General features: G+C 36.4%; 1 protein-coding gene across 2 annotated transcripts in view; it reads right to left on the minus strand.

Moving 5' to 3' along the window:
* Window positions 1-2954: 2954 nt before the first annotated feature.
* The window catches only part of SYNPO2 (synaptopodin 2), a 171300-nt gene continuing 156061 nt past the window's right edge, over window positions 2955-18193 (minus strand). The window contains exon 5 of one of the 2 annotated variants that reach the window (XM_019418489.2): window positions 2955-6570. In XM_019418489.2, coding sequence (XP_019274034.2) covers window positions 6034-6570 — 537 coding nt within the window. In that variant the 3' untranslated portion in view covers window positions 2955-6033. The remainder of the gene's footprint in view (window positions 6571-18193) is intronic. The other variant, XM_019418495.2, reaches the window with a different exon arrangement.

The following is an 18193-nucleotide window of genomic DNA, read 5'->3' on the forward strand; positions in this document are numbered from 1 at the left end:
ATATAGAATTTGTTCATACCTCTGGACATTTTTTACATGATAGCATTTTAGACCTTAGGCAGTAAATTTTTATTTCTTTCTTAATGTCTTCTTTTTTATGCAAGATGAGAAACCCAGATACTTTGCTTATGCAAACATATTGTGGAAGAACCAGTTGAGTCTCCATTAGAAATGACTTTCAGACACCACCACTGGAGAACAGTACAGGACATGAAATCTCTGCCATCTTATTTGGTTATTTTCAAGTTCATGCTGGACATGGGGATTGGCTTAGCTGAGCATTGAAGTTTGGCTGTTCTATCACAAAACCAGGGTTCTTTTTCCTCTTATCAGCCCTCTAGTAGTTATCAACTTCAAGAAATTACAGGCATTTCGTATTGTTAATAATAGAGCTGTAGTCACTGTAGATGGAAATCAGAGAGAGATCATCCGAAATCAAGGACAAAGAGACATTTAAGTGGCATAAAGGCCCAAATAATACCAAGTTATAGGAGAATATGCAATCCTCTCCCCTCTATTTATTTTAAAAATATTATTCTTCTCCGTGTTATGTACTAGTCTGACAGAAATCTGGGATATGAATAACATGTAGATCAACAGGAACAACTACCACGTCAATCTCTTGAAATGAAGTTAGTCCTGATAGGTCAAAGATTAGCCTCAGGAGCTGCAAAGCTTCTGCTAACTTCCGTTTTGGTTTTCTATACTGCTTTGAAACGGTTGCTCCATAGAAGAGGGAGTAGGGACACTGCAATGTACCTTCTCTAGTTTAGGATGGATTTTTACCTTCCTATACATGCTGTGGTGAAAAAATATCCCTGCAGAATTCACCTATAGCTCACTTGTCTAAATAAATATTTTTTTCTAGAAAAGATGGTGCTGAAGAAAAGGCTAGAGAGAATCCTATCTCTACCTCTGAAAGTTCATAGTAATGTAGACAGGGTTCTTCAAGGGCGATTTGGGCTTAAATAAGATTTTGCCTCTGTCTACATTGTTGGAGAGGAAGACATTTTCTCTGCCTTTCCAAGTCCTTCTAGTTGCACGAAGAATCAAAATGATTCATGCCACATAGGCATGAAATTCCAAAGACAGGTAAAATGAAGTATTCTGTCATTCTGACCTTAGGAGAAGGGGTTCGGGGGTTGGGACTTTGAAAGGAAGGAATGAAATTCACAGGAAGATGAAAAAGAGTAAATATTTAGTCAATAAGTATTAACACATACTTAGGACATAGAGAAGAGTTTTAACAGATTTTATTAAATTCCTTCTTGTTTACCACCTCTAGTTCATATTATAATGTAGTTATCTGTGGTGATCAATCTCTTCCTGGAGCTGGTCCTCTGTCTAATTTCTTTTTAGGCAGTTGAAGGGGAGGTAAAGAGCTTTTCCTGAATCTGCTGGGTTTTTATGGCTTTTAACTCAAAATAATCTTCATGCCAAAGTGACCCATCATGGGGATGGCCTGCCCTTGGTCCTTACAACATACCCCATTATAATTTATATGGTAATTTAGGGCAAACTTCACACATATTCAAATCTTCATGGTAATGCCGTCATGCTTTATAAAGCTTCTTCAAACTCTCAAGTAAGAAACATAAACTTTGAAATCCTTGAAGAGGTAAATGAAGCTTTTTCCTCTTGGGGGGAGATGGGAGTGGAGGAAAGTTCATGAAGACTGGTGACAGAAATGTCAAAGAAAAAGAAGTCACCATATAGCAAATCTTCACTATAACTTTAGAAATAAGAAAAATACCACAGCGAGATTCTTTGGAGGCATTTCCTCTTTAAGTGCCTTTTATGTAATTACTTGATTTTTATAGAGAGATTGCCAGATCCTTTCCAGAAATATAAACTGTCACATTTTATAAGGCTGTAAATAATGAAATGCCCCTTCGTGGAAAACACTGCCCGATTAAATTTCAGAAGTCACAAATCTTGTTTTCCAGAACCACTGAAGAAAGGGGAGTGGTTTGTACTAAATAGTTTTGGTAGTAAGAGAGTGGGGAAACTGACTAGTTTTGAAGCAGCTCTCTTGTGTTCTCTTTCTCCTTGCCTCAGGCTGTCTATTGGCTCTATGTGGAAATAACATTACCTACTTCTAAGTATGTTTTGAAATGTATAGTGAAATGTATAGTCTACAAAGCACTAGGAATTCCTCAGAAAAAAGGGGAGTTTTCTATGGCATTAGTATCTTAAGACAATATAGTGTTACTACTCTTAGGTCATTTTAATCTTTAAAACAGTCCTCATTTTTGAAGTATGTTACCTGTGCTGGCCCTTTAAATATATATATATATACACACACACATATATAATCAGAATGTCAAAAACAGCCATTCTATTCAGAATTTACCAGAAAAAAAAAGAAATAAAGTATGAAAAAGCTGTGCTGTATGATACCAATTGACCAGAGAGCTCACATTCCAGCTGATTAGTTTTAATATTATATAGGAAGAGCCATTTTTGGAATGACAAACATGATAGATTCTCTGAGTGAGTCCAGAGCAACTTTACAAATACAACCAACATGTTATCAGGTCATATTACATTGGCTGTGCTTGTGCTTATGACTAATTTTTAATATAATATGTGGAAAGAATTAGTAAAGAATAATATTAATTTATGTTTGGATCCCAACCTTCTTAGTTTACATGTCAAGTTGATCATATCTTAAGGGAAGCTTTTTATTAAAGTTTTTAAGTAACAGTTAAAATGTTAAAATTCTTTTGATGTGTCTGGAAGCTTATATTATGGAAATTAAAATTTAAAAATACATAGTAGATAAGATTAGTAATGTAATGTATGTAATATAATTATAATAATGTAATTAATAATATAATGTATATAATAATATATGTCAACGTTTGGAGTTAGAGTATATCAAATCCAATTTCTTTGGGGTGAAAACTAATTCAAATAATATTTTATAAGGAAAAATGAAAACACTCTTTAAGTTGATTTTCAAGTTATTTTTTATTACTAATACAATTTTGATTTTCAGTATGTAGCTTTCAAATACAGTCTTTTGGGATAAACACAGTTGGAAATATCAATCTAATTAGTAGGAGAACCTAGTCAGTTTTAATAGAAAAGTGTGGACAGTGTAGATACTTCTACTTTGAATAGAAATCAAATGTGAAAATCTACTTTCTCTTAAAAAATGAATATTTCTACAGTTCCTCTCTAATTATAATAGCTAAGCCTATTTGATACAATATTTTATCCAAAGTTTCAATTCATTAGTACATATATATGCTTGAGCCCTAACAGGGTGGCCTCTTCCAATGTGAGTGATGGTGCCAGAACATAAAAGAGATATATTCAGAAATAAGTGGACTAGAATCCATGCGTTTTTCAAATTCAAGATACTAGACAAAATCTAAATCATTTTAATAGCAGACACTTCACACACATGCAGTGATGTGGTATTTAAACTCAAGATGGAGAAAAGGTGAAAAATTAGTGTCCCTATGACTGACATACTGTAATATTTTAGGGCATGCTTTTTAATCCATGGTAAAACAGGAACTCTGTCTACCTATGTGATTGCTAGTAGTAGAAAACTGTCTTAACAAATGTGGTATATATTTATAAGCAAGAGCTCTTCTAAAAATGCTGTTTTTATCATATAGATTCAAGGTTTCTTACTCATAGGAATCAGATCTCAGCATGGCAGGTCTCCCGTCTCACACATCAGCTTGCAATCTAGCTACTTCTTTTTAAGTAACCTGGAGATAAATACCCACAATACGTTTTGTGATGATTTGACATTGGCACTTTTGCTTTGCAGAATTCTATCTGCAAAGTGTGACTTCTTGAAACATCAATTTCTAATAAGAATAGGAGATGTTCATTTCTTTGTGAGTGAAGACTGAACAACTTTCCTGCCATGTATTGCTTTTCTCTTGATGTCTACAATAAATTCAGATAGCTTCAAACAAATGATAATTTTGATCTAGCACATGAAAAAAGGGAAATGGCTGTTTTATTATAATAATATTTAAGTTTAAAATATCTGTTTTTTATTTTGAGTCCAGTGGAAGTTTTAGTGAATAATATAATGTATATTAGTTTCTGGAGTTGGAGTATATTAAATCTTAGGAGTAATGGAAATCACTTCTAGCATTTATAAAAGAAAGCAACAATATAGGATCTGATCCTGTCAGGCAGTGTTTTCTGCTAAATGACCCTTAGATTAAGACAGTGACATCTAGAATGATTCAGCCAAAATAATTAAGTTTGAAGCAAATAAAACTTTAACGTGGGGGATTCCTGAGAATTTGCTGACTAATATACCAGGCATTATTTTGTAGGATGCCATAGAAAGTCTTAGGAGTCTATAATTATATTTTATAGTTTGAGAGAATTAACAGCATATAAATTTAAGAAAATTTAGCACTATAATGTTAGAAAGTATTTATCTTTTCTTTTTAACTAAACAAATTAGTACCTGGTTGGATCCATCAATAAAAGAACTTATAATTTCTTCAAACTTTTAATCTTCTATTTCCAAGATAAGGAATCACTTAATAGACTGGAAATTTTTTTCTTTTTTAAGTTTTATTCTGTGAAAGACACCATTATAATGATAAGTTCAAGAGCTAAAAGGTCAAACAAAGCAAAATAATCACATTTAAAAATCTAACAAAGTTTTGAATACTCAAAATGTTTTTTTTTATTTTAAAATCCTCTCGATTCTTGTTTATGATGTCAAATGCTTTGAATTTCCTTGTACCGAATACTTTGTGGATCTGGCAGTAAGGCGCAGGTGTTTGATTGTCTCATGGTCGTGCTAACAAGGCATGGGTCATGAAATTGACCAAGCAGCTGTTCAGCTTCCTTTGAACATCCTAATGATGGCCTTCTAAAGAAACACTACTTGTTGCATAGGCTCCTGCGGCATGTTTTCTTTAACTAAATAAATGGTCATGACCTACAGTTGCATAATAACAGACACATCCATCTACCACTTCCTTAAATCCATTAATAGTTTTTTTCTTCACATCAACCCTCACTCCATGTAACACGTAGCACAAAACCAGTCTCCCAACAATTCCTTTTGGACCTTTAATTATACATGTAGTGACACTGATGAACTAACCCACTCCTAAATTAATCCTATATTTATATAATGAACATCAAAACTGAATAATGCACCAAAGGCCATTCTACCAATGAGAGAATCCCAGAATATCAGGTCTGTGAAAGATATAAGAGATTAAATAATCTGATCTTCCATCTGACAAATGAGGATACCTGAACCCAGAGTCTATTCTGGTCTTGGGCTGCTGGCTTTAAATAGATTAAAAATAAATTCTCTACTCAAGTCTTTCTATTCCCCATACATTACACAATTTGCCTCAAAAGTCCTTCTGAGTTGTATAGTTATCTTACTCTTAAATATTTCTTTCTTTCTGAGAACACCCATATTTCAAATCTAAAAAAAATCCAGTTTCATTGGATTTTTGAAAATGTTTCAGAGAACTTCTGAAAATAACATCAAGGAAATCCTTTTTAAAAATAATTATCATTCAATGGCATGCTCTCATTGAAAACTTCTCCAACATTATATTCCTTGCTATTACTGCTAATGACAATTAGTACATCATATTTCATTAATTCCTTCCCGGTCTAAGACACATAGGGGAATATACACAATTTCGCTTTCATTGAGCAGTGTTTAGTTGCTTAGACTACCCCATATTAATGGAATAAATGGAATAAAGATAATAAAGATTATGAATTAGATATACCTGCCAGCACATCAAGGCAGAAAATTAACTTTTTCCTCTAAGAAATTCTCTATCATGAGCAGACTCACATGTGCAAGGAAGAGATCACTCACATGTGCATACACACACACACACACACAGACACACACACACAGACACACAAACTCAAAAAAATGACTTCTGAGAACAAGCCAAGACCAAAAGTGCATCTAAATCTACTGGAAAAGTGAAAAGTCCTACAAAGGAACATTTAAAAACTACTATTACAGATGACACATGATAGTTCTTCTAAGCTTCATGTTTAGCGTCTCCATCCCCTTGGGTGTGGGTTGTAGTTGTAATCAGCTATTGAAAGACAGTAATCTGACCTAGTTTCCATGGACATTATTTCAGAATCATTTCTGGAAGGCTGCCTATAATATGCATATGAGACCTGTGAACCATATTGGGAGTTGGTGGGCATATTATTATCAGGTAAGGATGCAACATTATACTCTTGCCTTGCGAATGAGCCCATACTGGCCTTCTGGGCTTGAGGAACACAGGACAGTCTCTTATTCCAATCATCTGATGGCCCTGGAAGCACCTTCCTCCGAGCTGCTGAGACCACATTTGCCACAATGGATTCTTGGATGTTTCTGGGCTTAAAGGCATCATCCACTAGACCAAGAGGAGACTTTGCTGCTGCTTCCCAAGGAGTTAGTCTCTTGTTTGCTTTCTCTAGCCCATCAGTTGGTTTGCTAGAGTAGCTATAAGCAGGCTGGTATATCCAAGGAGATGTTGTGGAGATGGTGGGTGGGACTGGTCTTCCAGGAAGAGAAAGGGAGTGTCCAATCTCCTAGAAACAATGAAAATGTTAGTATGTCTCATTCATTTTTGTTTGTACTGATTGACTATTATTCCAAAGTAATCTTGGGAACATCATTGAGCCTGTAAAAATCAAATCTCCAAAATGCTTAGTCCTAAAGCCAAGACAGGCTGCTTCTGTCTGGTGTATTATTATCTCTGGTCTGGGACTTGGTCTTCACTTAGGACTTCATTGTTGCTCTCCATCTCTAAACTCATAGCTCCAATCACTACCATCTCTCTTAGGCACAACCACCACCACATGGACTCTGTTATTACTGGGAGCCACCCTTACTTATCTGCCCTCAACATATTCATATCAACACACACAGCCCACCCTTATTCAGGTCCTGTTTTCCTGGTACAAAATAAACAAAACATATTGACTACCTCAGAAACAGGCCATGAACTACTGGGCATTTTACTTTTCCCAAGTGACTTTCAATCTGTTATCTTACTTTGGTCCACCAAATACAGGAAAAACAAAAACAAAAACAAAATCCCAAGAGCTACTTAGTTGTATTTAACATTGCTGATCTAATGGAGTGGATGGTCTTTTTCTTTTCAAAATCTATTTATACAGTGCTGAAGATTATGTGTATCTTTATTACCTATGCATGGGAGATTGCCCATATCTCAAAGAAACATTCTTGCCACTTGTTTCATTTGCATTTTGCTTCCTTTTATGCATATTATATTCCTTATTTCTTTGAGAGTTTGTGTCCCTGCAACATCCCCTTGTGTATGTTAAATACTTGGTTTGTCAGTATGAAGAAATATAATTTATAGGAAACTCTTGTATTCTCTCTTCTTTTGCCTCTTCTGTATTTCTAGGAACCCTGAAGACTAGTTATCTACTTGACTTCCTCACACATTTCCTTCTGCATGAAACCTCTTAGACAAACTTCTGGCAAAAAGTGGCAAATGTACACCTACGGGAAATGAGTCAACGTTGAAAGTATTATATAACATTGTGTGTTTCTGTAACAAAAAGCACTGCCACGCTTAAAAATGCATCCAGATTTCATAAATGGCTTCAACAGCTTTTCTTTCTTAACCAGTTCTTAAATTTTAAGTGAACACCAACATCTGGATTTGACAAACTGTCTTAGATTCAAAAGGTTTGCTTTTTTTTCCCCATTAGACACACAAAGAAGGTAGATGGTTCATTCTTGGCTTGCATATCAAGAATAAGGAGGTTAATATAATGAATCTGGCCTCTCTCTTTTTTACCATTAAAATTTCAGTAATAATGGTTGAATCCTAACAAAAACTTGTTTTCATTAATCTCTTTATCCTAATCTAGATCTAATAATAGTTCTCTGGAGTATATAATCAGGGAGGGGGAACAAAGCCATTTTTTAGTCACCATCTTGGATTCGATTTTCATTTCACATTATTTATGCATTGGTTTCATTCATTTAACAAAAATTTTGTTGAACACCTAATATTTTCCAGGCACATTCATCTATGAGTCTGGAAATACCAGGATGATTTAAATGGAGTCCTTGCCCTCAGGAAACATACAACAAAGTACTGTTTTTAGCTTTGCCGTGGCAAGGTAGTCAATCATGGAAGGTCACTTTAGAGAAGAGACTCTTTACCTATCTTGACAGGATCAATAGAGAATTTTCTAAACTGTGAGAAGTATTACCATTCAATATGATAAAGAAATATTTAGCTCTGGTCTCCCATGGTATATGTCTATGTCTCCCTTTTGTCCTTACTAATGGAAGAAAGAGAACACGTTGGTCTATAGAGTCTGTGAAGTTTTCAAATTCCAGTGATACCTGCTTTTTGTGATCTTTGATCAGATATAACACCTCATGGACCTGTTTTAGTCAGGTCTTTAAAACAATAGAGACTTGAAAGGATGTTAATAAAGGGATCTAAGACTCTATAGAAATATAGGAGGTGATCCTGAATATACATATAGGTGACCAACATCACTGGCTAATGAGTACAAAAGGAAATAATTATTAATATATGTGGAATAATTATGTACAAATGGACACATACATTTCAGTGATAGGACATCCAAAACACTGGATAAAAGTGAAAATTTTATTGTCCATTTTTTCTCTCACCTTCTTACCTTGAAGATCTTCAGAAGAATGGAAACTTAACAGAAATCAGTTCAAAAACATTGTTGAATGATATTCTAATAACAAAGAGATCAGAGATTTTTTTTTCAGCTAAGGCATAAATGTTCATCAGTTGAACATGTGAGCAAAAAGTAGAACTCTGAGGTATGATACTGAAAGAGTTAAGTCAAGGCTTTCTGAGGAAAAATTTTAAGTAGCGTTGAAATTAAAAAAAAAAAAAAATCTCCTGTAGAAGACACATATGCCAAATATAGTGAAGGTCCTGAAGGAAGAGTACAATTACCTCAATGAGAAAAATGACTATTGCTTTTCTACATATTCCTCAGACTGACAAACATGCCTTCATAGTCCTTTAAGCCAACAATAGCACATAACTCACAAATTGTCACAGAGACACAGAGGTGGCATAAATAGTTCTTTAGGTACATTGTTGTTTCTCTTTGTGCCTAAAATATTGCAGTCCTCTGGTCCCTGCCTGCATGCAAACCCCTAATTTTAACATATTTCCCCAAAGCAATTTTCACATCTTGTTCCTTGGTACAATTTCCTCCTGCTCTCTGTCCCAAGGCTCATGCTGTTCTCTGCTTGCCTGGCTAAAGGAAGCCATATGATATACCCTGAGCCAGAAATGGCCAAAGGGACCTGAAAATAACAGAGGTGTTTCTTCTATTCTGGAGTTTGAATGTCTGATGGTAGAATCCTAGCATAACATGGGTTAGATCTTTGGTTGTTGTTTCCACCATGGGTTGTATTATTATCTGAAGAACTTAAAATTTTTGATATGCAAGCACTTAACAGTACCTAATACGTTCCATGAGCATTATGTCTGCTGTATCACCAAACGGCTTCTTTGTTTTTGTCTCCTGCCACCCCCCCCCTTTTTTTTTTAATTAAAGACGTTTTTCCACTGTCACTAGGTGAAAATTTAGCAGGCACTGTGGCGTTCTGCTTTCTTTTAGGAATAGTCCTGTGGTCGCGTTAGTTTACCCAAACTAGTTTATTTCAAAATAGAATATTCCATCCCTTGCAGTAACAAACTCCAATCTCAATTTCGAGTTAAATCTCTTCCTGTTTCAGAAAGACCTCCTTCCTTCAGGGAAGGCTTTGTGGTTGGCTTCTCCATGCTTTTTTCCCTCTCCTCCCCCAGCTTACTAACTGGGACTTCTTGCTCCCTGGGCTTAGAGTACAAGGATGGAGAAGAGAAAAAGAGCAGAAGAGAAATTTTACTTGATTTGATAACATCATGACCTGGCTTTCCACTCTCAGAGCCAGGTAGGTCCAGATGAGGAAACTTTCATGGGATCTTTGAAGATTCTTATCAGTGGGGACATTTTGCTTGTAGTCCTCAATTCATGCCAACTCATCCCTATGTTGGCTGATAACTTGTGACTCATTCTGCATCCCCTAGGAAGCTGACGCTACAAGGGTCCATTTGAAGAGGACCCAAGACAACCCTATCCAGCTTTCCTTCACTCCTGGCCTGCTGTGGTCCATGGGGGAGCACACATCATTTGCCTTTGGAGGTATAGCAGCAGATTTCCTGGTTCTTTGCCAAAACAAATTTTCAGTTCATCCCTCACTTTCCAGATTTCTTGGGAGGGTGTCAGACCCCAATACACTCTGTCCTCCTGTCTGTCCTCATGCAGGTATCTCATCTCAACTCTGTAAGAAGCCACTATGAAATTCTTCTCTCAAAGGGGTGGAGACCCCTTCACCTCCACCTACTCCAAACATACACCCTGTGGTTTATGGCAGCCAGAAGTCTTCCTCATGAAATCTTCTCTCCTTGCCATACTCTGATCCCTTATAATAACCTAGACCTGACTGGGTGGTTCCAGAACTGTGGGAGTGGCTTCCTGTCGTGTTCTTTGTAGAGTTTATAGTTTAGTCTCAAATCAGACTTTAGAGTGCAGCATCTCTGTATATGAGGGCCTTGGGGGAACTTTTGCTTTAATATCCTATTATATCACATTATCATTTTCAATAGACCACAAAAGTCCTTCTCTCATTTTCTTTTAAAAATGAAATTTAGGCTAAAAATAGAATGAAAAAATTTTTCTAATTAATTCCAAGAAATTCAAATAGTCTTATGAGTTGAAACCTTATACCTCACTCAGACCTTGCTCTGGAGCAGGGGACTTACTTGTTTTCATGGCATCTTGGTCAATCCTTAGGCTTTAACTGTTGAGAACTTCCTCCTTATAGTGAACCAAATTTTGCCTCCCATAACTTTACCCCAGTGATCTTAAAAGCGTAAAATACATCTGCTTCTACTCCTATACAGTCTTTTCTTCACATATTTCCAGTTGCTTCCACCCTCTTTGGACTCCTTCACTATCCTGTAGCCATCCCTCATTTTCAAACTAAGGAGAAATAACATCTATGGTGGTCATTCTCTCAAGTGTTTTGCATCCTTCTTCCTCCCGTTAGGTAAGGTGAATTCAGATATAATATCTTTATCTTCTTAAGTAGATTTAGATACATAAACACAAACACCAAAGGCAAACCAATGAAGACATCATTCAAACTGACTGAGGGGCCTTGTCATCTGGCAGATGGCACCGTGGACATTGCATGTAGAACATTCAAACTGTGTTTATTTAGAGTAGTAGGTCCTTTAAGTGTTCAACACATGAAAGAACATGCTAATCTTTAGCCAGTCCAATATAATGCATGCAGCAAAAACTGCAGATACCCACTGAATTCAAGAATTATATATATATATTCCCACCAAAGGCTAAACACAAAGGAGGCATTTTCCTACCTCTGCCTTTAATGGTAGCCAATATTAACAGCTCACACTCTGTGTCAATAGGTGTCTACTAACTGGCTTACATAGAGTATTTCATAGAATCCTCAAAACAACCCCATGAAGTAGGAGCTATTATTATCCCTAGTTTCAGGGACAAGGACAAGGACAGTGAGACTTAAAGAAGGTAAGTAACTTCCCCAAGGGTAGAAAGCTAGTACATGTTGGAGTGGGGAAGTTGGACACACATAGTTTCATTCCAGAGATCTTAATCAAATGTTAGACTATACTTGCAATGAAATTGTTTTGAGAAAACTTCTTTTTTTATAAAAATGCAAATCCAAGCAAGCTAAATGAAATGAAATCTTAGAAATTTTGGAAAGAATTATTTAAATTGTGATTGGGTTTGGATGAATTAATGCTGCCATCTTCCATTTGTCACAAGAACAAGCAAGTGCCAGGATACAGGGAATACATCACACTTAGACACATTCCCTTTATGTGAAAGTGAGACACACAAGGGGCTCTACACTCAAGTCACCTACAAAGCTCAGAGTTGCTGAGGGCCGTTCTTAGTGTAACATAACCAACTTCTCATGTCAATTAAATGTTGATTTATCCATATAAAGCAGTTAATGAAGCAGTTTAGTTAGCTTCCTTATCAAACTGTCTAGTGATCAATTTAACTGGCAGGAAACATTTAACATTTAAAAGAGAAATATAGGGGTGTCTGGGTGGCTCAGTTTTGGTTAAGTGTCCAACTTCAGCTCAGGTCATGATCTCACAGTTCTTGGGTTCAAGCCCTACATCAGGCTCTGTGCTGGAGCCTGCTTTGGATTCTGTGTGTCTCTCTCTCTGCCCCTTCTCCTCTCTGCTCCCACTCTGTCTCTCTCTCAAAAATAAATAAACATGAAATTTTTTTTTAAATAAATAAAAAAGAAGTGTAGTCTGAGGTTTACTTAGGACAATGAAGTGAATTCCAAACCAATGCAACTGAATTATTTTGCCCTAGAAGCCAAAGAAGTTTAATATGATATATTTTGAAGTTCAAATTATTTCATACTATAAACCCTGAAAGCCAAAAAATTCTCTTGACTGAATTCCTGCTTAAATATTCATAGCGAAAGTGTCTCCAACTGACAAATGTTATTTCAACTCCTTCAACAACTTTCTTAAACACATGATCAGTAAATATTCATCACAAACATATCCTTTATCATAAGCAAACACCAACAGAGGCAAACAGAAATAAATGACAGTTCATTTGCCTTTTAAATCATTCGTAAGAATTTCTCTGCTTCAGATTCTGTGTCTCCCCTTTCTCACTGCCCCTCCCTGCTTGGTTAAGCGACCAACTAAAGCTCAGGTCATGATCTCACAGCTTGTGAGTTTGAGCCCTGCATCGGGCTCTGTGCTGACAGCTCAGAGCCTGGAGCCTGCTTTGGATTCTGTGTCTCCCTCTCTCTCTCCCTCTCCCCCCACTCCCCGATCATTCTCTCTCTCTCTCTCTCTCTCTCTCAAAAATAAGAAAACATTAAACAAATTTTTTAAATTACAATCATTCATAAGAATTTCTAAAAAGCTGAGGACTATCAAGAGGCACATGAATGGAAGAAAGCACCAGGAATTCTCCAGCTTCCCATTCGTGAACGTCAAAATCTTGGAAGTCATTATTGACATTTCCCTCTTCTCTTACACTCCACACCTGATCTGTCAGTGCTGACTTTAAAATACATCCAGTCTGCAACCATTTCTCATGCCTCCAGTGGCACCATCCTAGGCTGAAGCATCATAATCTTGCCTGGATTGTTGCTATGGTCTCCTAATTGGTTTCCCTGGTTCCAGCCAAAATTATCCTGTTAAAACCTAAGCCAGATTATGTCACTTAGTCCTCTGTTTAAAATCCTCTCATGGCTTCTCATTTCAAAAAGGAAAATCAAAGTCCTCTCCTTGACCCACAAGACCCTGTAAAGTCTGCTGGCCCCACCCCTCCTCACGTCTCTGATTTCATCTCCTCCTGCTCTCTCCCTCTCACTTGGATCTAGCCACATGGGCCTCTGCTATTTTTTTTTAACACACCAAACACACTCCTGGCTCAGGACCTTTACATTTGCTTGGTACACAGCCTGGAACATAGTACTTCAGACATCAGTATGACTTCTGTTTCATTTCCTTCAGGCCTTACTCAAATATCATTGGATCACTGTTTGGCTATTGTCTGTCTGCCTGTCTGTCTCTCTCTTTCAAAATTCCCTACCCCCTTCCCTGTTTTATTTCTCCCTTTTGACTTATGCTTATTTAACATAATAAATGCTTTATTTAATCATTTTGTGTATGTGCTTCCTCCCACTAGAATGTAAGAGCTATTGTTTTATTCTGTTTTATTCATTTAGACATCCCTAGACCTAAAACAGTGCCTGGCAAGTAGATGTTTAGTAAGTATTTGTTGAACGAATGAAGTTTCTGTATCAGACTGCTAAATCCAAGAAACTTGGTTAGTTTCACAAAAATTCTAGGTCATGCCCAAGATGTAGCCCTTTCACATCAGTTACATGTGGTGATGGACTCACACACATAGACTCATCCCCACCACCCTCACTACACACACACCAATATGCACACCAAGCCATGTTTGTCAAAACAAATAGGATTGATCAATATTTACAAACATTGATTTTTCCAAACAGGTAGAAGATTTTAACATGCAAGTAAAATCATTTGCATTTAGGTCAGTGCAAATGTGAGGGGTTTTAAGCTGTTCTGACTCCCCAGATGAGGAAAGTCATAGAATTTTATGCATGAATCCCAAAGAGAGTGTAAAATACATTTACAGGATTTAAAAGGTAAGACCTAAGAAGAAAAAGATAATGGACATTGGGATTAGTTAGAATTGTAGAAGAGAAAGCTTAAAGTTGATTTACCATTTATCATGAGACTGCAAGCAGGTGTAGAAAACGGCACTTTCTACTAACTAATCTCTCAGGGGCACGTCTAGCTTTCAGGAGTCTTGGATTAACTTTCCTGATAGGGAAGCAGGTTAACAGGAGAGATATTTTTCCATAAAGATGTAGAATTCCTATATCTAGAGATCTTTAAATGTAGGATAAATGCTCCTTTGAGATGATTTACAAATAGTCAACCTCGACATCAAGGGATAAGGAGAATATTAAGGTCATTTTTCTTCTACTCTCTTAATTAAATAGTCTGTAACTCATATTCCCTGAAACCTGCTTTTCTAAAGAGGATCTTAAATTTTCTTCACCAGTGGAGTTTTTGGAAATTCTGTTGTAGCACTCTCTTATCTAAAAAATGGAGGAGAGTGCCTGTATCTTTAGACAAAAATAGGCAGCATTATGTTTCTCATCAAGAATATTGCAGGGGTTGGGGCACTATTTAGCTTCTGACTTTGGCTCAGGTCATGGTTCATGAGTTCGAGCCCTGCATTGGGCTTGCTGCCGTTAGCTCAGAGTCCACTTTGGATCCTCTGTCCCTCTCTCTCTCTCTGCCCCTCCCCTGCTTGCTTTCTCTCTCTCTCAAAAAATAAATAAAACACTAAAAAAAAAAAAATAGAATAGTGGAGGGGCACCTGAGTGGCTCAGTTGGTTAAGCAGCTGACTCTTGATTTCGGCTCAGGTCATGATCTCACAGTTCTTGAGTTTGAGCCCCACATTGGGCTCTGCAGTAACAGCATGGAGCGTGCTTGGGATTCTCTCCCTGCCTCTCTCTCTCTGCCCCTCACCCCACTGGTATAGGCTTTCTCTCTCAAAATAAATAAACAAACATTAAAAAAAAAGAATAGTGCAAAGAATCAAGACTAATAAGTCATATTATTGAATAGAAATACATTGCTTAGATAGTTCCATAAATAAAATAGACATCAAAAAAAGAGATACCGTCTTGTCTCTAGTGCTTCTCATCTTGGCTCTGCCACTATTTATCTTGATTAATTTCAGATTAACTTTTAGATTAAATCTGGGTTCTAAAACAATACACTTTTTAAAAGTTTATTTTGTGTTTGAAGGAAATTCCTTTGTGAGAATGGGTAAGGGCTATAAATGACAATGGAAGCAAGCATGATATATTGGAAAGAATGTGTATTTGGATGTCACAGTGACCTGGGAGTCCGGCCTTTGCCTCTTGTGACCTACGTAGGCTTCAACCTCTCCAGCCGTAGTACTTTCCTTGGTTGTAAAATGGTAATAATTCTGGCTATGGTCTCAAGATTATGGGTAGGGGAGAGATTTCGTTTAGAAATCAAATGCCACCTGGCACAACAAATGGTGATTATTCTTGTTATTGTGAGAAGAGCCTGTGAGGTCTTAAAAGGTGTCAGAGACCTGGCAGAACCTTTTGTTCAAGAGGCAACTGCATAGGCAGACTGCCGACCCAGGATAAAAATAGGAGGGAGCCTTGCCTTTGAAGTGGCATTAACACTACACGCCTCAGATACTGCTGTGCCAGCCACTGCTTCCCTCCCGCCAGAAGCCAGAACGCAGGCAGCAGAGCTGACCAGAAACACGCACTGACCTCACCCCTCTGCTAGCTCTGGGTGGGCCAAAATACAGACTTCTTGATCGTTCTTAACCCTCTGTCATAAAAGAATAAAAATAACCACATGCAACTTCAGGTCATGAAGACCGATGTTAAGGAGGAATTTGTACATACACTTCTGTGGTCCCTTCCATCTTAGAAGCCATGATTGCAATAACTGAAACGCATAGAGTTTCTACTATGTACTAATCACACTGCTAGGCAATTTTTTCTATTAACTCATTTTACCCTCTCAACAACCCTATAATTTCCATCTTGCAAATGAGGAAACTGAGGCATAAAAATTAGTTACCCTAGGTCACATAGCTGTTATGTGTCTGTATAGGGAAATTTAAAAATTAAAGTAATAGGTAATAAAATTTTATCAAAATAATTTTAAGGCATTAAATCTACTAGTGAAAAGAAATGAACTACACCACAATGTTTTACCCCCTTGCTCTCCTTTATCCTCAGAAAAGAAGCATGCCATTCTAGAAATTATAGCCTGTGAAAATAATCCTACTAATATAGACTGTATTCTATTTACAGAGCTGGAATTGACATTTTGATTTTTTGTATTTCTTGGGGAAAAGCCTTAAATATGTTTTTCATAAAAGTCTACTTTAATTGGCTTGAACGTAAAAATAAAATCTTTTAAACACATTTCAAAATATTTTCTGAACAGAGGCTTTCTCTTCACAGAAGATTTGAACAGTAAAAGTCTGAATAACATATTAAAAGTTCACATTTCATGTTTCTATAGAGGAAAAAAAAAGGGTTTTTTTTCCACAATAAACAAAGGATGTTGATCCTGTACAAAATAGATGAATTGTTGACTTTGTGGAAGGTTTTTGTAAAGAAAACTGTCAGTGTCTGGCATATAGTAAGCACTTAATAAAGGAGAGTCATTATTTTAGTATAAAATTAATACTTACACTGGAAAGCCTATTTAAAATGTGTTTAAGTGTCTGAATATAGCTTTAGCTGCACATAATACCCTAGATACTTTTCCTAAAACAAATCCAGGCCGCTGTTGCCTCCCTCCCTCATTCACAAAAAGAAAAGTCACCATGAATGTGCATTTGCCTATAGGAAAAAAGTGTGGATAAGAGAGATGATTTTTAAATATATTTTATAGCTTATCTACTTGCTATTTAATGCAGAGCTAATACTCCTTAAGCAAACTCATTTCTAAGTAGAATGGTTTTGACTTTCTCAGAGAAAAATTTTACCAATAAAGATTTTAGGAATAAGAATTTTTAAGAAATGTATGCATACCATTAACAACCTTGACTGAACCCTTTGCCTGACAACATTCTCCACATTTCTTCCTGGCATGTGTTTAAGCTATCCTTCAATCACAACTCCTAATTGCATCAAAAAAACTGACAAACTAAAGCTGGTTAATGGTAATGACAAAGACACATCAACAACTATGCAACATGTGACAACATTATTTCCCAAGGATGTGGAAAATACAGTATGAGAAAAATGACTTACTTGATCTTTGTCTCTGTTTTTCTGTCCATTACGTTTCTAAGCTTATGCAATAGATCCTTTGATTCATTTCCTGGTCCCTGGGGAAAATGTTTAAACTACTGTTCTTGGGAAATTTAAGATTTACTGCCAAATCATATTTATGTTTCCTTCATCAAAAACATGGCCCCAGAGTGATGTTTAAAATTAGGCATAAAAAAATACAACTCTTCATCCAGGAAATCACCAACAACTTATTTCCTTAAGCACAGAATAGGAAAAATTTTGCTTAATTGCCTTACCACATCTCTCTGGTCCAAGTGGTAAGTTTTATTTCATGATATCTTTCTTGTCTGAGGGATTTACGCAGTAATTTCATGTATGTCAGTTTATTTTAAAGAGACAGGAATGTCATAAAGTAAGTGGGGTTTTCAGATGAATGATTGTTTTTCTGAAATAGATAAAAGGCCACAAAGAGGGAAAAAGAGATTAAAGTGGAGTATACAATGATGGTCAGGATGGTATACTTTTCAAATACAAATGAAGAATGTGGAGATATCTTTTACCAGACGTCTCCCAAGAACATTTCTTCAAAATAGGTCCTTGTAAGTACACATTTGAGATTGAGAGAAGAGGCTCTTTTATAATATGTATGTCTGAAATTCTTAAACAACTCTCCATTAAAACAAACAAAAAAATAAAAAAAAAAAAAAACACTGGGTAAAGGATGTAAAAAGAAGTGTCTAGAGCTTATC

This window comes from Panthera pardus, unplaced genomic scaffold, assembly GCF_024362965.1.
Source record: "Panthera pardus isolate Hobbes unplaced genomic scaffold, ASM2436296v1 HiC_scaffold_13, whole genome shotgun sequence".
Classification (NCBI taxonomy): Eukaryota; Metazoa; Chordata; class Mammalia; order Carnivora; family Felidae; genus Panthera; species Panthera pardus.